General features: G+C 38.9%; 1 protein-coding gene across 2 annotated transcripts in view; it reads left to right on the top strand.

The window, feature by feature from the left end:
• Positions 1–21066, top strand: part of crybg1a (crystallin beta-gamma domain containing 1a) — a 52239-nt gene that overhangs the window by 18590 nt on the left and 12583 nt on the right. For both annotated transcript variants that reach the window (XM_030443859.1, XM_030443860.1), the window contains exons 3-8: positions 3700–5081; positions 6971–8103; positions 10450–17954; positions 19758–19796; positions 19902–20020; positions 20374–20551. In XM_030443859.1, the coding sequence (XP_030299719.1) occupies positions 3700–5081; positions 6971–8103; positions 10450–17954; positions 19758–19796; positions 19902–20020; positions 20374–20551 (10356 nt within the window). The remainder of the gene's footprint in view (positions 1–3699; positions 5082–6970; positions 8104–10449; positions 17955–19757; positions 19797–19901; positions 20021–20373; positions 20552–21066) is intronic.

The following is a 21066-nucleotide window of genomic DNA, read 5'->3' as shown; positions in this document are numbered from 1 at the left end:
AAAAACTATATATTTGGTGTCATTATTTTCAGCACAACCTCACATGTGTGACTATTTTGACATACTGTATTAACACAATGGACCTAAAATCACAAAAAAAACATAAAATCAGAGTAGAAAAAGTTAGATATTTTTACTGTGAAAACCACAAATATGTTTAACAAACCATTCCAAACAAATGTGAAGTCGCACACCCTTGAAACACGCAGCAGCCATGTTGTAAGTCTCAGGTCAGTCTGATCCTGATCTGCAGAGATATTTGAGGAACACACAACTTGAACAACTGAACACAACTTGAATTAGAATAATTCATTCATTCAAAACCAGCGAACACTAAGGAAAAATAAGGGAATACTAATGATGCACCATGACTTTCGCAACTGCCTTCTGCTTCACCTGTACTCCACTGAGGAGGGGTTTTCTGCTCGTTTCTGCCGGCATGTCAGTGACACCATTTTGACACCTATTAAAATACACTGTATGACTTTGACAAAATCATTTTGAAGTTGTTGTAAAAAGTTACATAATGTTACCTTAAATTAAACAGTATTGTCCTTTTGGCTGTTTACTTTGCTGTTACTAGCATTTCCGTTTATAAATATACACACAAATGATTTAATTAGCAATACACTTTACCTTCACTACAATAAGTAATTTGGTCATAAATAGAAGAAGGCGTGGCAGCATACAGAAGAGAGTTTGTGTGTTTTGTGTACCTGTAAACTCAGAAAGAACAGTGTGTGATAATCTCACTTTCTTGTCTGTAGTGGACTTGGACCTTTTCAATCCATACCTTGTGCATGTTCCATTTTTGTCAAGGGGGCTGAATTAAATTTAGGGTTAGGACGATATGGACGTAATTATCTTACATTTTCAGTTTAGTGTCCAAACAGCTGCACAGCTCCATGACATCACCAGTTCACACTGTTTCTGGTTGAAGGAGACAGAATGCAGACTGACGGACTAGCCTGTCATATTTGGGGCTGTAAACGTGTACTTCCCCTTTAAGACTGAATGAATATAATCCTAGGGGATGTCTCTGTCCCTCGGCTATTTTCCATAGACTGAAAACCTGTCAAACCTGCTGTTGGTGTCATTTGTGTCTTTAGGATTATGCTCCCTTCTTTATTAATAATTGTTTTCAGGAATTCAAGTATATTATATTTAGAGTATATAACAACAGGAAAATCTTTGAATTTCTTCAGTTTTATAGCTTGAAAATAGATTAAAACATCAGCCACACTAAAAGTCTTTACACTTTTGCATGCAGTGTGAACAACCCTGCGCCCTGCAGTATTTAACTTTAATTACAACATCATTGTTCCTTTATTACTAGCTGCTGCTAAGATAAAATGAATGAAGCAGAGCTTTGGCTAACAGATAAGGAAGTGTACCACAACACAAACAGATATGGTACTTTATCTCCACCCACGATATTTGTCATCACTGTGAGTAAATAAAAGGGCCATGCTTATTGGTGAGCTGTTTGTAGAAGCTTTGCTTACAGGAACAACAGGTAGCCATTCAAGACATGGACAAAGGATACTTCATTTATACTCCTTTTCAATGTACTTTGCCATAACTTGGTGGATTTGTAAATGAATCAAAACAGCCTGGAGGTAGAGTATCACTGCTTCGACTATATATTAAAGCAAAACCAATATTTGATCTAAGTGAGGCTTTTAAGTTTTTAGGCTTCTGTGTTTCATTCTGTTTAGACTTGAACTGGAAAACCTGGCCACAGTCTGTCTCTACCTGCTGTTTGCTCAGTGAATTATATGAATGTTTGACAACACTGGAAACAGGTTTTTGTCATTGAAAACTTCCTGTTCAGAACGTATTTTTTAAATATTCACATTAGACCTTCAGAGCAGTTGAGATAAATGCAAACTGTATTGCACATTTATTTACGAACTCACACTGCACTAGCCCCGTTTAGCCATTTCACTGTGGTAGGTAGGCTATAGAGTTAGGTAACAGATAAAAATAGAATTGTTCTTAAATAAAAGCATAGTAGATAACAGTTGTCCTATTGATTTGCCTGGCTTTAGAATGAGGAAGGGTGGGGTTTTATCTACCAGTTCTATCTGCACCCTTTCAGTTTCACTGGATTGTGTATTCTTTCCTTGTTTGCCATGTGAACCATCTTTCACAATCATGTTTTTACACTGTAGCTGTGATGCAAATGGCCAAGCCCTCAAGTCAGACACTTACTTGAGAGCTGGGAAACTGAACTGTTGACACACACCAGGCATACAGCCAGTCCTGCTTGACTGCTTATAAGAGAGGATTTTGTTTTCTATGCAGTCGGCCAAAGAAGTACGAAACTGCCTTTAATATTTAACTTTGTGAGTACCTTTGTACTTACCTACTTTAAGGATCATCATGCTTATCATTCTAAAAGACATACATTTGCTATGATATTGCTACTTTTGCAATCCAAGCATTAATTTGACATAGAAAAAAGATCAGACTACAGGAGGTCAAAATGGTATGTAACTGTTGCTTTGTACACTATGGTCTGTAACTGTTGTTTTTTACGCTGTGGTGCATCTTGTTCTAAAATGTACTCTTTCTACAGTGACTACAGTTAGGCAGCGTTTGAAAGATGTGTTTTGTATTGGCTTGGTGTTTTTCATTTGTGTCAGGCTCTAATATAAATCCTGTTAATAAGTTTTATGGCAATGCTTAAATGTGGCATTTAACTAACTGCCCTGACATTAAGAAGTCTCTGCTGTTAAACACTGTACCTAATGTTAATGAATATATACTCCTAGTGATTATTAGACTCTTTTAGGGCCTAAACCTGTCATATTTGACTTCTTTACTCTGCTGTTCATGCACAGTTAGTAGCTGGTCTGGGTGACCTTTGAGCTGAACATCAAAGAAGTTTTATGTCTGTCTGCTGTCTGGTTAGTTATTAGTCATAGCCTGATTGTTTTACCAGTGTGTTGTTGTTTGCAACAGGTTGTCTGCATTTAGCCTGTTAGATTGGTTTAGTTTTGAGCTATTTTAAAGTTCTTGAAGAGACTTAGTAACTCATAACTGTTTTAATAGACCTCAATTTAATAGTGCCTCAATATAACAATAGAGACCATCAGCAATTCTGTATGATTCCTCCAGCTACTCTTAATAATTGTCACTGTGTCGGTTTCTGAGTGCGACAAGGTTTTTGCTACATTGCCTTGAACCTTTTTATGTCACTAATAGATTCTATTTAGGTTGTTGAATCAGTATGATAATATAGTGCATCTATCATTCTCTTTCCAGGAACTGAATGCAGTACTTGTACTGTTCTGCATGTGTTTTCCATAGCTGATTAGTTGGTATATTCCTAGATATTCTTTAAATCTTTCCTGAACTTACACATATCATGCTTGTCCCTGTTCTAAAATGTTATGCTTTAATTTGAGATATTAGTTAGTAGTTTAGAGGGCGCAGCTCATTTATTGACTTGACTAAGTTCAATATAGTGTAAATAGCCTCTAACCTGGGAATATCAAACAAAAGTGTGGTAATTCACATTTTATTTGCAGATCTTCGAAGGGAATGTATGGTTATTATGTCAGTTGTTCTCGCCTTTAGCTTTCAGCTACATATCTATGGAAGAGCACACCTTTTACAGAAATGGGTGTGCCAGCTACTCTTTCCAACTCAATATGTATCTTTCTGTCTGCTTCTTGTCTGTCCTCTTTTCAGAATTTGGAGGAAAAGAGGGGAGTCTTTAATCGCATTACCAATTTTTTCAACTCAAAGAAAAAGAAGAGCAGCAGCAGGCATCATTCAGATGCTTCCACAGATCTAAGTTCCCCAACATCTCCCTCGTCTCAATTTTCACAACGGGAGGATGGGCTTAAGACTCCAACGCCCTCTCTCGATAGCAGAATGGGAGCAGCAGGTGGCGAGACCCTTAGCCAAAGCTCCAGTCACAGCGCCTCAAGCTCGGCTTCAGTGCTGACATGTGAAGCAGACCTCCCTTTTGCAGACAGCGACAGCAGTGGCAGAAGCAGTGTGAGGCAGGTGCATGTGTGCCGGGTCAGCACAGCCAGTGATGAAAGGCATTCTGGGAATGTGACTCCCACCACTCCTGACCGCGCTACCACCACTCATCCAGTTGTTGATTCAATCTCAGAACTAGGCTTTGCAGAGTCAGTTGTGGAGGAAGTAAGCAAGAGGCTGCGGGTCAGTTTGGAAGAAAATACCCTGAAACACACAGAGGGTAGTGCAGATAACCATACCACACTGTCGTCATTAAAGATACCACTCTCCAAATCAACAGAGGCCTCTAGGTCACCTAACTTAACCTCGATAAGCTTAGGATCAAAGAAAACATCAGTGACAGTTGGAGAAAAGGGCCATATCACAGCTCTGAAGGGAATAACTTTAGGCACTCAGTCGTCCAAATCACACGTCATCGCAACTAAACAGGTAGATAAAGACTCTCCAATCACATCAAAGGAAAACTCTGGAGCGAGGAGGAGGGCTCAGATATTCTCCTGGGACACTGTGGCTACAGCATTGAACCCTGAGGAAGAGGAAGTACTCAGAGGTGATTCTCCTGTCCAACTTCACAAAGCCATATGGGTAGAAACACACATGGGAGAGGAGGATGACTGGGAGAGGGAGGAGGAGAAAGAGAATGATGTAATGAATGAAGAGGAGGAAGGCTTCAGAGCTGACTCTCCCCCTGTGCTGGCTGTACCTGTCACAGTAATTCCTGAGGACGACTCAAACACCCAGGGAGCTGCAGAAAGCTCTTCTACCTCCTCAGAGGCTTTGTTGTCCAGTGGCAGCACACCAAAATCAGCCATCTCCTTGGCATTGACTGCAGGGGAGTTCCAGCTGCAGCCAGACGGGCCTGACACTGGCGGCCTTTCAAAGCAGGGTTCACTCCAGGAGAAACGCAGATCGGGGGAAACTCGTGTTACGCGCAAGACTGTGAGCTTGCCTTCAAAACACAAGGTTTTTGCCCACAAGGTATATGTAAGCCCAGAGCCAAGTTTAGATGGGAATGAACCGGCTGGAGAGGAGTATAGCAGAGATTCAACTACAAAGGCTTCAGACACAACTAAAGTAAAACCGTGAGTATCCGTCTATTTTAGTTTTCTGTGGTTACTGTTTAACAGTCCCTTTGATCCCGGGAAAACAGAGAGCAAGGGAGGTAAAGAGAGCTAAGCATGCATGCAACCTGAGCTCTGAGTTCCCATGCTCCATTGTAACAGAACAGAACAATACAGGCTAAACTCGCACCGAGGCACTGAAATATTCATGTTTGGTCCTTAGGTTTTTCTATGACGTACAGCAAATAATGCTTGAAAGTTCTCAAACGCATTTATCACTTAATGAAGATGATAGTAATAAAGAAGTCAGGATTCATTTTCTTTTTGGGAAGTTTGAATTAGAATTAAGCTCACCTTTGCTATGTTTACCTATTGTGTAGCTTCCCTGCCTAAAAAAGTTATTCATGACAAGTTGGTTGTTCACCTGTTTGATTTTAGGGTTACTTGGTAACATGCTGTAGGTATAAAAGACCAAAAAAATAGCTGAAGAGATATAGCTGAAGACAGCCACTTCACCCCATCACATGTTTTTGCACTATGTTACTTTAGCGAGAGGGTTAGGTCATAGTGTTACATGTTTACCGCAAAATACAAATTTTCATAACATAACATTATTATGACATAATGAGTTTTGTCAGTAGTTAACACCTACATTATGTCTGACAAATTGGTTCATCACACAAAATGACGTTTTTTACATAATGTCGCTTTAAGTTTTATGGACACAGTAAAATTGTGCAAATTCAGACAAAGTCATTCCAGACTCAACAGCAATGAGAGAAGCCTTTTCTTGGTAATGATAACTCATGCCGACCTAAGAATACGTCAGCAACCAACCTATCTTTCACAACTTTTCACACTTTGTGTTAAATAGTGAGTTCATTAGGAAGCCATGTTAGCTGTTTCCCCTCCTTTTTCCAGTCTTTATCTTAAAGCAAAACTCTCCCCAAAAAGCAACCAAGGCTTTATTTGGGATTGAATATGAGTCAAACCTTCATGTAAAAGCATAATTATGACGAAAGAGGCACTTTTAAGATTTACCGTAGTTTCGGTTTTGGGCACGTTAATTTTGAACGGGAGAGCTAGGCACTATTTTTAGAACACTGAAAAGGCTCGACACAACATGAAAGTTTGCTCGTAGCATCACCAGGGTCTCTACTCATGAACACGAGCATTGAGAACATTGTTTGTGTACACAGAGTTTATGAAAAAGAAGGTTTTTGAACAACTCACGTTAGCTGCTGCACCTCATGATGCAGCAGCAAAACCTTCTTTTTCTTAAACTCTGTGTACACAAACAATGTTCTCAATGCTCGTGTTCATGAGTGATGGTTATGCTACGAGCAAAGTTTCATGTTGTGTCGAGCCTTCTTAGTGTTCTAAAAATAGCGATTTTGATGCTAGCGTATCATGCCCCTAGCTCTCGCGTTCAAAATTAACATGCCCAAAACCAAAACTACGGTAAATCTTAAAAGTGCCTCTTTCGTCGTAATTATGCTTTCACACGAAGGTTTGACTCATATTCAATCCCAAATAAAGCCTTGGTTGCTTTTTGGCGAGAGTTTCGCTTTAAGCAAAGTTAACCAGCTGCTGGCTTTAACTAGGTATTTTCTGTTCAGCTGTGAAAGCAGTATCAATCATGTCATCAACTGAAGGCAGAAAGATAAATTCTTGTATTTCATAATGTCAAATTATTCCTTTACTAAGTCTATTCCTCCTTCCTGTTCTATCCAGTGTCCCTTAATTAAATTGTCATACGTCTGAGCTTATTCAGTTTACTGTATTTCTGTTAATCTCTCTCTCTCTCTCTCTCTCTCTCTCTCTCTCTCTCTCTCTCTCTCTCTCTCTCTTTCTCTCTCTCTCTCTCTCTCTCTCTCTCTCTCTCTCTCTCTCTCTCTCTCTCTCTTTAGATTGCCAAGCCTCCAAAACAACAATGCGGACCTCGAGGCTCAAGCAAACCTTGGACCATTTCAAACAACAGATGAGACTACACTCTCTGATACAAATTCTCCTGACCTCCTAGTTAAAGAAAAAACAGAGTCTGAGGCCTCTGACTTTAATGATAACTCTGCAACCTCAGATATGTACAGAGCAAAGTCACAAATGGTAGAGTCTGGGGTAAGAGGCCAAGGCCCTAACCAGGCTACACCTTCTATACAAGGGGTTAAATCAGCATCACAAAGTCGGCATACCACAGTAAGTGGAGCAAAGACCTCATCCTCAGCAGCTGGCAGTAAGGCCAAAAATGTGATAACAAAGGATAAAGCCTCAACAGAGAGCACAAGAGCTGGAACTGCCAGTCATATACCACCACAGAGGGAACGCAGCAATGATAAAACTGCATCTATGTTACCAACACATATAGACCAAAGCACCAGTGATACATCAAGTGCAACAGGTTCAAATTCTAAAATCCCCAAAAGGTCAACATCAGAGGTCCATATGATATCACAAGAGACCCCAGATAAATCATCACCGACTGATGCCTGTGGGTCAGAGGTCTTTTCCAAAGTGCAGAAACAACTCAGGACCAAAGAATCTTTAAAATCTCCCGTCAGTATAACCAAAGCTGGCAGGAAACCAACGTTTGAAGAGGCCAAGGGAGAGAAAGCTAAATCAGGAGACATTTCTGCTATAAAACCAACACTCAAGATGGGAACAAAGCATATTAAAGAAAAGTCAGATGAGGACACTGGCTCTATAAACCAGGCAAATGGTGTGGTGAAAGACAAAGAGGAGAGTTGTATTAAAACAGTGCACCCAACTGACAGGAAGAGCCTGGATGTCAAAAAACAAGGGCACAACATTCTGGAGAACAATGCCTCCATGGCATCAAGTAGTCGGTTACCCATCTCATCTCCGACAAGAAAGAGGAACAATGAGATAACTGAAACAAGTGGCATTAGAAAAATTACATCAAGTCACGCAGACTCAGATAGACCCAAGACTGTCCAGAAGCAGAATTCAGAGCGGCAAGATCTAACGCCTGACGAGAGGCCTGGCAGTGAGACACCACTCCCGCTCTCTGAAAGTCCTAAGAAAGGTAAGGCAGTATAATCACATCATATTGTATGCCAGACAGTATATTAGTCATTTCCAGTACTGTAACGTTGTCAATCAGATATTGGATACAGTTAACTTTGATGATTAAAATTGTTCATATGTTAAAGGACTAGTTTTGAGTTGAGTAATTATTTGCTTTTTGTGTGCTGAGAGTTAGTCTACATGTTCATATCACTCTTGTCTGTTTGTTCAAAATGTAGCTAATAGCTGATTAGCTTAGATTAGCACAAATACTTTGCAGTGGGAAACAACTAGCCTGGCTTTGTCCAAACATAACAAAATCTGCCTACCAGCACCTTTCAAGCTCACTAATTAACAAGGTATGCCTTATTTATTTAACCTGTACAAAAACTGTACCGATCCAATAAACAGATGTGCATATGCAATATGGAGGACTAAACCTGACGTAAGTATAAATAAATAAAAAAATAAATGCATAAATACATAAATAAATTAATAAATAAATGCTGAAATAAATGAATGAATAAATAAATGCATGAATAAATATATAAATAAATGCATGAATAAATAAATAAATGTATAAATAAATAAATGCATAAATAAATAAATGCATAGATAAATAAATGCATAAATAAATGAATAAATAAATAAATAAATGCTGAAATAAATGTATAAATAAATAAATAAAAGTATAAATAAAAGAATAAATGCACACTGTACAGGAATGTTGTTGGCTACCAGCAAGCCCGCTCAGCTAACTATTAGCTGCAGTTGTTGACATTTGTCATTCATATAGCTCTGGTTTAGTAATGAATTTGACTGGCGTTCATTTTAACTTGCGAGGGTCCCATGTGTGCTGGTGGTGTGGTTTGAGAATCCCGTCTGGAGGGCGCGCAGGTGGTCGAGTGGTTAGAGCGCATGCCATATACGCAGCTGACCCCTGTTCGATTCCGGCCAGAGGTCCTTTGCTGCATGTCACATCCCCCTCTCTCTCCAGTATTTCCTATCTGTCTACTGCTTAATAAAGGTGTCTATGCCAGAAAAAATCTTTAAAAAAAATTTTTTTAAAGGGAATCCCGTCTGGAGAGAGAGGGGTCCTCGGCCATGTCCGCTAACCAGGAAAAACATTCTGCTCATCGCTCCAAGTCATGTATATGTGTATTCGTTTTGACGTGGCTTGAACACTTCTATCCACACGGAGATGCCGGGGCTGCATTTGTTCACGACGAGCGGCTCGAGAGCGGCGTGGACACCGCTGTTAGCTCTCACGCTGAACTCGGGCTGGAAGTCAGCGTACTCTGCAGACTGTTTGACCAGCAGGCTGTATGACAGTGTACAGTTTTCACACTGACTTAGCTTCAGCTTAATAATGATGTATGCGGCTCGGAACGATGGCTTTAAGTAACCATTTGAACGCAGTGCGGAGTGAAAAATACCCGTATCTCCGTGGGGATAGAAGTGTTCAAGCCGCGTCAAAACAAAAACACATATACATGACTTGGAGCGATGAGCAGAATGTTTTTCCTGGTTAGCGGACATGGCTGAGGACCCCTCTCTCTCCAGACGAGATTCTCAAACCACACCACTGAACGCCAGTTAACCTGTCACACCGGTCGAGGCCATTAAGCTAACTGGAGCTGGTTTACAACGTTACAGAGAGCGAGGCTTGGGATCAGGCATCGTTTGCTTTTGTCTGGCTCTCCGATTTGACCAATCATGCTCTTGACTGAGGTTAGGACCTCCTACCTCCTCATTAACATATGGACACAGAAATACAGAAATAAATAAATGTAGGTGAACCGAAATGTAGAAATAAATAAATGTAGGTGAACAGAAATGTAGAAATAAATAAAAAGCATTTATTCTTTTATTTATACTTTTATTTATTTATTTATACATTTTTTTCAGCATTTATTTATTTATTCATTTATTTATTTAATCCTGTATTTATTTATATATTTATTCATGCATTTATTTATGCATTCATTTATTTATGCATTTATTTATTTATTTATTTATACTTATGTCAGATTTAGTCCTCCATACTGCAATACCACAACATGTTGTTTTTAAACACTTTGTGTGTAAACAAAAAATAAAACATGTTACTTAGTCAGTTTTAGAGGTGCGAGTTGGCAGATTTTATTACCTTTGGACTGAGCTGGGCCTTTTTCCTCTTCTTTTTATGCTAAGCTAAGCTTACTAGTGTCATACTAACCACAAAAATAAAGTGGCATTGATCTTCTTATTTAATTGTCCACAACAAAGCAAACAAGTGTTTAAACAAATTATTATACAAAGGATTTTTCTCATTTGTTATTTTGCTGTTGTCATCTAAAACTGTGTTTGTGTGTGTTTCCAACAGGAAGTATGCTGTCAACGAGGCCAACCAAACACACCTTTAAAAGAAGCGTTAGTCACAAAGAGAGTGACACACATAAAGAGTCTGTCTCTCCACCTCCTACCAAGCAAGAGAAAACAGTCTCTTTGAGGCTCTCCAAACAAAGTGATAACATCAAACACAACAGAAGTCCAGTAAAGGATTCAGCTGAGCCATCATCATCTGTAAGCAAGCTTCCTTTAAGAGGTCAGAGAAGCTCCAACAAAATGATATCCAGAAATATTACACTACCTGACTACTCTTCAAACACATCTACATCCAAACAGGAGGACACAAATCAGACCACTAAAACAGAGACAGCTGTCGAGGAGCCTGACAGTTCCATAGCAGATCAAGTTGAGGACAGTGCCGGTGATGATAGATTCAAATTCAAGTCTCAGTCTACAGAGGATGAAGAACACATGATAAAGCTCAAAGACAATCAGTCCAGCACAGGTGAATTCAAACCAAAAGGAAAAGGGACAAAAGAGGTGGAGGAGAGCAAATCCAGTCTTACAAATAAAAAGATTTCAAAAACTCAATCAATTCAAAACAACGATGTTACTGTTACAAAAAAGACTCAAGCAAGAGTTGCACCAGTCACAGGCCCAGGAGCTGAGGTATTTACTAACAGTGAGGCAATTCTATCTCTGTCATCAGTTACTGATGTAAATAAGGCTGAGGCTGATAGCAACGGAGGACAGTGTGAGGCCAATCAACAAACAAGAGTTGAGACTCCACCTGAAAATGTATCTCACATTCAAACACAGGAACAGGAAATGCCATTTTCACCAAAGATTTGTCCAGTAGATTCTAAAGAGAATGACATTTTGGAGACAACCAGAACACCAGATTCAATTCAAGAGAAAGAGCCAGACTCTGCAGGGTTGGATAAGGACACAATAGCAGCTCATAAGGATGTAACTGATATATCAGTCAAACCTGTTTTGTTTGACGGCATTGATAGCAGCTTATTGAACCACACTGATCAGGAAGGTGTTATGGCAGGCAGAGTTTCCCTTAACAGTGAAAAGCAGCAAAGGGAGTTATTAAAGGATCAAACCACAAATATCATTCTTGAAAATGATAGATTGCCCACATTCAGCAGAAATGTAGTAAAGGATTTTGAGGTAGAGGAGAGAAACAAAGAGGAGGTTGGCAGGAAACCAACAGAGGCTTTGGGCATACAAACAGAGACTGTGACTGTTTTTGAATCAACCAAGAATGCTGAAAATCAGCTGGACAAAGAGCCTCTTTTACTGGCAGGGAAATTTGAAAGATTGGAGAAAAACTCAAAACCAAATGAAAGGCAGAATGACGCAGCAGTGGAAAGTGCTGACTCACAGAACAATTGCAAAAAGGAGCTCAAGGGTAGAACTATTGAGGATCAAGCAGAGAAAGACATTAAAGAACCACAGAAACCAAAATATCTCTCATCAGAGGAGAGATGTTTACAGCCTGACTCAGAGAAGGAGCCAAGGATGGTAGTTACAGATGTCCTACAGGAGAAGAAGACAGAGACAGAGCAAACAAGAAGTGCACTTCAATACAATACAGACGATGTGGTCGATGCAAAAACAAAATGTGGGATCCTCTTCAGAGAAAATGCAGGAAGTGTCAATAAGGAAATGGATTTGCAGATGAAGGCTTCAACATTGAAAAATGAACTGGAAACCAAAGAACCTCTAACCAAAGATGAGAAAGTCAGAGATAATGAATCAAATCAGGACGACAAACACACTGACATTGTAAAGGAGAGTCAAACTCAAGAACCAAAAGCCTTAAGCATTATAACTCAGAGTGCTGAAGGTACAAAGAAAAAGAGTGAAACAAAGGCATCTGGTAAGAATTTACCAAATAAGATTTCAAATGAGACTGCTGAAAATGAAGTTAGTAGCCTTGAGGACCAGACAGCCATGTTTTCCAAAGAACAAAATGTGGACAGTAAAACAACAGAGAAAAGTGCTCCTGCATCAGCAGAATCCAAGTGTCAGAAAGCTAACCTAGAAAAGCAAATAGAGACAGAAAAAGCTCCAGGGAAGACAGTAGATGGCAAAGTTATACAAATTGATGCAACTCAGGTGAAAGACCTAAGTGAAATCAAGTTTGCTGAAGGAGAGACTGAAAGAAAGGATTCATCAGTGAAGAATTTGGTGAATGAGACTACATTTATGAGTGAAGCCAGTATCCAAGAACACCAGAAGTCCAAAACTGTTGTAGACAAAGATGAAGACATTACAAATCCAGAGAAAAACAAGTCAATACAATCCCAACATCCAGATGCTAACCAAGAACACAAACCAAAGACTGTAACAACAGAATCTCTAAAGATAAAAGAAGATGCAAAATTATCAGGAAAGACAACTAAAAAAGCTGTTAGAAAAACTGATAAGAAACAGGAAGAGAAAGCCATCATCAAAAAGGATGTTAAAGTTGAAAATGAAGTGACAAAGCAGGAGGAACAGCAGATGAAGGCATCAAAGATAGATGCCAAACAAGAGTCAAGACCAGTTATTTTAAAAGATGCATCCATCAAAACAAGTGGTGAAGAACAAAAAGACAAGACCACCGTTGTTCCAGATCAAGTCCTTGGTACTGATGCTGAGAAGAAAGATAAAGAAGCCAAAGAACTTCTAACCAAAGAGAAAGAAGTCAGGGAAAATGAATCGAATCTGGAGAACAAACACACTGATGTTAGTAAGAAGAGTCAAACTCCAGAACTAAAAGCCTCAAGCGCTAAAAGTCAGAGTGCTGAAGGTACTAATGAAGAGAGGGAAACAAAGGCATTTGGTAAGAATTTACCAAATGAGATGGCAAATGAGACTGCTGAAAGTGAAGTTAGTAGCCAGGAGGACCAGGCATCCATAATTTGCAGAAACCAAGATGAAGATATTAAAAAGAATGAGGAAAATACCCCTACAGGAAAAGCACCAGGGAAGACAACAGACAGCAAAGTTCTACAAATGGATACAACTCAAGAACGAAGTGAAATCAAGAGTGCTGAAGAAGAGATTGAAAGAAAGGATTCATCAATAAAAAGAATGGAGAATAAGACTACATGTACAAAATCTATTAATGAAGTTACTATCCAGGAGGACCAGAAGTCTAAAATTGTTGGAGATAAAGATGAAGACATTACAAAAACAGAGAAAAACAAGTCAATACAATCCCAACATCCAAATGCTAACCAAGTACATAAACCAAAGACTGAAACAACAGAATCTCTAAAGATAAAAGAAGATGCAAAATTATCAGGAAAGACAACTGAAAAAGCTGTTAGAAAAACTGATAAGAAACAGGAAGAGAAAGCCATCATCAAAAAGGATGTTAAAGTTGAAAATGAAGTGACAAAGCAGGAGGAACAGCAGATGAAGGCATCAAAGATAGATGCCAAACAAGAGTCAAGACCAGTTATTTTAAAAGATGCATCCATCAAAACAAGTGGTGAAGAACAAAAAGACAAGACCACCGTTGTTCCAGATCAAGTCCTTGGTACTGATGCTGAGAAGAAAGATAAAGAAGCCAAAGAACTTCTAACCAAAGAGAAAGAAGTCAGGGAAAATGAATCGAATCTGGAGAACAAACACACTGATGTTAGTAATAAGAGTCAAACTCCAGAACTAAAAGCCTCAAGCGCTAAAAGTCAGAGTGCTGAAGGTACTAATGAAGAGAGGGAAACAAAGGCATTTGGTAAGAATTTACCAAATGAGATGGCAAATGAGACTGCTGAAAGTGAAGTTAGTAGCCAGGAGGACCAGGCATCCATAATTTGCAGAAACCAAGATGAAGATATTAAAAAGAATGAGGAAAATACCCCTACAGGAAAAGCACCAGGGAAGACAACAGACAGCAAAGTTCTACAAATGGATACAACTCAAGAACGAAGTGAAATCAAGAGTGCTGAAGAAGAGATTGAAAGAAAGGATTCATCAATAAAAAGAATGGAGAATAAGACTACATGTACAAAATCTATTAATGAAGTTACTATCCAGGAGGACCAGAAGTCTAAAATTGTTGGAGATAAAGATGAAGACATTACAAAAACAGAGAAAAACAAGTCAATACAATCCCAACATCCAAATGCTAACCAAGTACATAAACCAAAGACTGAAACAAAAGAATCTCTAAAGATAAAAGAAGATGCAAAATTATCAGGAAAGACAACTGAAAAAGCTGTTAGAAAAACTGATAAGAAACAGGAAGAGAAAGCCATCATCAAAAAGGATGTTAAAGTTGAAAATGAAGTGACAAAGCAGGAGGAACAGCAGATGAAGGCATCAAAGATAGATGCCAAACAAGAGTCAAGACCAGTTATTTTAAAAGATGCATCCATCAAAACAAGTGGTGAAGAACAAAAAGACAAGACCACCGTTGTTCCAGATCAAGTCCTTGGTACTGATGCTGAGAAGAAAGATAAAGAAGCCAAAGAACTTCTAACCAAAGAGAAGGAAGTCAGGGAAAATGAATCGAATCTGGAGAACAAACACACTGATGTTAGTAATAAGAGTCAAACTCCAGAACTAAAAGCCTCAAGCGCTAAAAGTCAGAGTGCTGAAGGTACTAATGAAGAGAGGGAAACAAAGGCATTTGGTAAGAATTTACCAAATGAGATGGCAAATGAGACTGCTGAAAGTGAAGTTAGTAGCCAGGAGGACCAGGCATCCATAATTTGCAGAAACCAAGATGAAGATATTAAAAAGAATGAGGAAAATACCCCTACAGGAAAAGCACCAGGGAAGACAACAGACAGCAAAGTTCTACAAATGGATACAACTCAAGAACGAAGTGAAATCAAGAGTGCTGAAGAAGAGATTGAAAGAAAGGATTCATCAATAAAAAGAATGGAGAATAAGACTACATGTACAAAATCTATTAATGAAGTTACTATCCAGGAGGACCAGAAGTCTAAAATTGTTGGAGATAAAGATGAAGACATTACAAAAACAGAGAAAAACAAGTCAATACAATCCCAACATCCAAATGCTAACCAAGTACATAAACCAAAGACTGAAACAACAGAATCTCTAAAGATAAAAGAAGATGCAAAATTATCAGGAAAGACAACTGAAAAAGCTGTTAGAAAAACTGATAAGAAACAGGAAGAGAAAGCCATCATCAAAAAGGATGTTAAAGTTGAAAATGAAGTGACAAAGCAGGAGGAACAGCAGATGAAGGCATCAAAGATAGATGCCACACAAGAGTCAAGACCAATTATTTTAAAAGATGCATCCATCAAAACAAGTGGTGAAGAACAAAAAGACAAGACCACCGTTGTTCCAGATCAAGTCCTTGGTACTGATGCTGAGAAGAAAGATAAAGAAGCCAAAGAACTTCTAACCAAAGAGAAGGAAGTCAGGGAAAATGAATCGAATCTGGAGAACAAACACACTGATGTTAGTAAGAAGAGTCAAACTCCAGAACTAAAAGCCTCAAGCGCTAAAAGTCAGAGTGCTGAAGGTACTAATGAAGAGAGGGAAACAAAGGCATTTGGTAAGAATTTACCAAATGAGATGGCAAATGAGACTGCTGAAAGTGAAGTTAGTCATCACAAGGACTGGACGACCGTAGTTGCTAGAGAACAAGATGAGGACATTAAAACAACAGAGGAAAGTGCTTCTACATCAGCAGAATCCAAATGTCAGAAAGCTAACCTAGAAAAGCAAATTGAGACAGAAAAAGCTCCAGAGAAGACAGCAGATGGAAAAGTTTTACAAACGGATACAACTCAGGGAATAAGTAAAACCCAGAGTACTGTGGGTACTAAAGAAGACACTGAAACCAAGTATTCATCAGTGAAGGGTTCAGTGAATGAGACTGCAATTACCAACTCTAACAGTGAAGTCAGTATCCAGAGAGTCCAGAAGTCCATAATTCATGGAGATCAATCTGAGGACATTACAAAACATGACAACAAAAACATGTCCAGAATACCCAAATGCAGAAATGCTAACCCTGAACAGGAACCAGAGACTGTAACAAAAGAATCTCTAAAGACAAATGAGGATACCAAATTAGCAGAAAAGACAACTGAAAAAGCTGCTAGAAAGACTAATAAGAAACAGGAACAGCAAACCATCATTAAAGATGGCGACAGACAGATTAAGGCATCAAAGACAGATGCCAAGCAAGAGTCAGGACCAGGTATTTTAAAAGATGTTTCCATCAAAACAAGTGGTGGAAAACAAAAAGTCAAAACCACTGTTGGTCCAGATAAAGTGCTTAATGCTACTGAAGCTGATAAGAATGATCAAGGCACAAAACAGAAAACAAAGATAAATAGTGGTGTCAAACAGGATCTGCAGACTTCAAGAGAGAAAAACATGAACCTCAGTGATCCACTAAAGCCTACAAAGCCATCACTCATTGACAGTTCATCTCTTTTAGCTACAGTGAAACCATCCACTCCATCTCAAAGTCTTCAGCTAAAGAAGGAATCCCCATCTAGCTGGTTGGATGTGGAATATCATCAAAAACAGAAGAGAGAACAGAACAGAAGTCTAAATGCCTCGGCCAGTGAGGATGAACCGCTTGAGTCTGATGACTATGATAATTTTATTAGGAGCATTAAGCAAGGCAGCATTCCTTTCTCAGAACCTCCAAAGAGGCATAGCCATAAAAAGTCCCCGTCCCCACCTTTTGCCATGCCAGCCATTAAGGAGGACCACTTTGAGAGAACGTTTGATCCAGAGCAATTCCAGTTTGGCCTAAGCAAAAAAAGCAAAAGTGTTAGGGATCTTTCTCCAGGTATGGTTATTAAAGAAAAAGCAGCTAAAAGGGAGGGACGGGCCAAGGAAAAACATGCACAAGATAAAGGCAAGCACACAGCAAGAGACCAGATGAACTCACTTGACGAGGTGAAAGGGCAAGATGGAGTCAAAGAGGGGATTAATATTGATTCAGGAGAAGAAAATAAACAAAACAATGGAGAAGGGCCTGGGAAGCTAACGTCACGGCTTGGAAGGATGTCCATCCTTTCCAGCTTACTGAGCACTCCTCAGTCCTCCAGGAAGGCCAAAAAGGAAGCTACCTCTGCCTCAAATAGCACACTTTCATCTAACCAGCAACAGGACCTGCCCTCAGCTGGAAAGCAGGGAGTTGTTGATTCACCTCTGCCTGGCATTGACACAGATAATAAGGGTGTGAAAGGTACAGATCAAGGCCCACCTGTGGGTGCTGGTACAGGTACAGTGATTGAGTCAGCACCCAGCTCCTCCTCCCCCCCCCCTCTGCAATCGTTCTCTGAGATAAAGCTGCCTGATCATTTAGAGAAATACCTCAAGACAAACAAAAGAGAATCGGAGGCCTCCCAGGGCTCTACACAGAGGAATAAAACTACATTCAATTCTGAGGGTAGTACTATGATGGACCACACCTCAATAGCAGGAGCAACTAATGTGGATGTTGGGCTGAAGGGCCCTGCAGGAATGCCTCCAGCCAGCAACTACAGCAAACAGACTTCTAGAAATGGACTCTCTACTTCTAAGCCTAAGGTTGGATTTCAACATTGTAATATTCAGTTCAATATTTTCTAAGTCTTGAGCATTCTAGAGAAATAATAGCCTAAAGCAGGAAGGGCTCTTGAACAGTTGTTTTAAGTTTTAACAGATAGATATTCCCTACTTTATTTCCATGGCGATGTGTCTCAGTTTCCTATCCTGTTCTTTTGTTTTGTTGCTGTTGCAACAAAGTGATTTTGCAAGTAAGGACAGGTGAAACAAGGAGTGTGTTCTCAGTCAGGAATTTTGCATGGGAAATTTTTGCCAAGATCAGCCAAGGCTGGACACATTAAGGTATTTGCATCAACATGTGAATAAAGCAGCACTATGCAAAAAATAAAACCCGCTGCACAACATATTTCTTTCCCATTCGGCCCTTGGCATCACAAGACAATTGTTATTGTTTCTTTTAATCAAACTGTGTACTCAGTGACCCCAAATAGGAGTCCTTGTACCCTAGGGAGTACTTCTGCAGTTACTAGAGAATATGTAAAATGATTGTAGAGGAATTAATTAGGTAAAATATAAATTACAATTAGATTTTTTTAAAACGTATATATATATATATATATATATATCCACACACTGACTTAGCCTGACACCTGAACACACGTGCTGCCCTTTAAAGTGTGTGAACATGAGCAGAGGATTTCTTTTAGTTACCTATAATTAAAGGATAAATTGTTAGATATGTAAAAGTAAAGGATAATTAGAGAAACAGCGAAGTGCCTGGATTACCAGGGAATACATTTTAGCTGCAAGTAATGGATAAATGATTGAAAAATTCAGCGTAAGGGCTAAACACTGAATATTTAGCTAAAAGTAATGAATAAACTATTAAAATTGTTTGCTAAAAGCAAAATATAAACAGAAAATATTTAGCTTAGATGAATGAATAAACAATGGAAATAGTTAAAAGTAAGGGATAAAGTGAATATTGAGTTAAAAGTAATGGATTTACAATATTTAGCCTAATGCACAGGATAAACAGTGAATATTTAGCTTAGAGCAGTGGTTCCCAACCTTTTTTCCTTGAAGCCCCCCTTGCCTGTGTCCAAGACAAGCCAGGCCCCCCCAACCCCAACCTGCGTACACTAAAAGAATAAAGTGATTAATTACAAACTTTTATTTGCAAAAATAAACAACAGTTGTAGGTTTTAGCTGTTATTCTCCTTAATTACTACACACACACAGTTTAATTTTTGACCAGAATAGGCCTACCTCATAGAGGTGTTGGTGATAAATAGCTTAATGAATTTAAATGTGGACCAAAAATATGTTTCAGTTTGGATTATACAGAGTTTTAATTATCCAGTTGGGTGTGTTATTGGGATTTTATAAATTTAATGTGCACAAATATAATTTTGGTAACCTCACAACTTCAGAGCAGACGAAGTTGTGCGCACCCCCTGCGATCTCTGGTGCCCCCCTAGGTTGGGAACCACTGGCTTAGAGTTCGATTGATAAAGTTAAAAGTAAGGGATAAACTGAATATTTAGCTAAACGTTATGGATAAAAGATGTAAAGAGTTGTAAGAAGATGCTAGTATAGGCAGTAGTAGTATAAAACTTGTAACAATAATAGCCATTTTAAATATTCTTAAATACCTTCTAGATTAAAATAAATTCAAATGACAACATTTGGAACTAGACTGGTGGGGAAAATAAATATTCTTATTTCTTGACATAATTTGGCTCTGAAAAGGCTAAGCATCGATTAGCTCTAATCTTTGGAGGACTGGGGTTTTTATATAGCATAGGTTCAAGTTTATAATCAAAGTACTACATTTTCTTTCAGATACCTGCAGTAAAAGGGTTCCACAAAAGACCTGGAAAGGTATGATTACAGGTTATTTACTAGTTTTTTTTTTACTAATGGTTTGTGTGAATAACACATTGTTTGCTGTTTTATATCTTATGAAATGTCTATTTCCTCATCCAGATTGTCATACATGAACAAGCGCAGTTTAGAGGGGAAGCGTTTGAGCTCTACTGTGATACAGAGGATGCCACCACAATGACGCTGTCCCCAGTCATCTCAGTTAGAGTCATCAGAGGATGGTAAGGGTCTTTGTACTAGTCTCAGGCTCCTGCAGATTTAATATTAATGCTTATGATCATAAGTGTAATTCACCAAAACCATAGACGGTGGGAACATCACTTCATCTTTTTCTGTGATGAAGTGTTTGGCTGATGCGGTATAAGCGGTAAATGACTAACCAGGTTGTACTGCATGTCTGCACTTGGTCTTTTTACACTGGCAATGTTTCAAAGCCTGCATTCTCTTTGTCATTACAGGCATCTATCTAACAGAGCCTTCTGTTGAGCTATTTAATTATCCCTGTTAGTTCACCTCAAACTATAATAATGAGAAATTGTTTAGATTTTTGATTTAATCATTTTCTTTTTCTCAGCTGGCTCCTTTATGAAAAACCTGGCTTCCAGGGTCGTATCATTGCCCTTGAGGAAGGTCCTACAGAGCACATAGTGAATGTGTGGGCAGAAGAAGGAACTCCAACAACATTAGACCAGATGGGTCAGCCTGTACAAACAGCACCAATGGTCATAGGTTCTGTTAGATTAGCAGTCAGGGTAAGTACTGATGCGGTCAATGATAGAATTCATTTGTCTATCATGCTGCATTCATATAGTTACAGTCATTACATTTCCTGTGATTTTCTTTAATTCCTGTGGTTCATGTGAATCATGTGGAACCCTCAATAGGGTTGTCTATTGGATATCAATACTTCTGGGATCAACAAAATACTGTTCTGTTCAGTTATTCAGTTCAGTTATCAAAAGGTTCCCATCAAAAGCTTAAACTGATGGCTGAATTATATACTCTACCCATTACCTTACTTGATAATAGAGCCCGACCAACATATCAATGGGATGATATTATCGTCCGATATTGGCTGATGACAGATATATCGGTATTAGTGTATATGTTGTCCGACATACGGTGTTATGAAAACAGTTTTTTTAGAGATCATCATGCAGAAGATTATGCTTGGGGTCATTTATAATGATTACATTCCCAGTGCAGGTTACTGTTTCAGTGCACAGGAGTCATTTTATACAATAAAGTGCATTGCAGAGTAGCTGTA

The sequence above is a fragment of the Sparus aurata genome, chromosome 16 (assembly GCF_900880675.1).
Source record: "Sparus aurata chromosome 16, fSpaAur1.1, whole genome shotgun sequence".
NCBI classification, from domain to species: Eukaryota; Metazoa; Chordata; class Actinopteri; order Spariformes; family Sparidae; genus Sparus; species Sparus aurata.
Note: the sequence above shows the minus strand (reverse complement) of the source record. Positions and strands in the feature narration are given on the sequence as shown.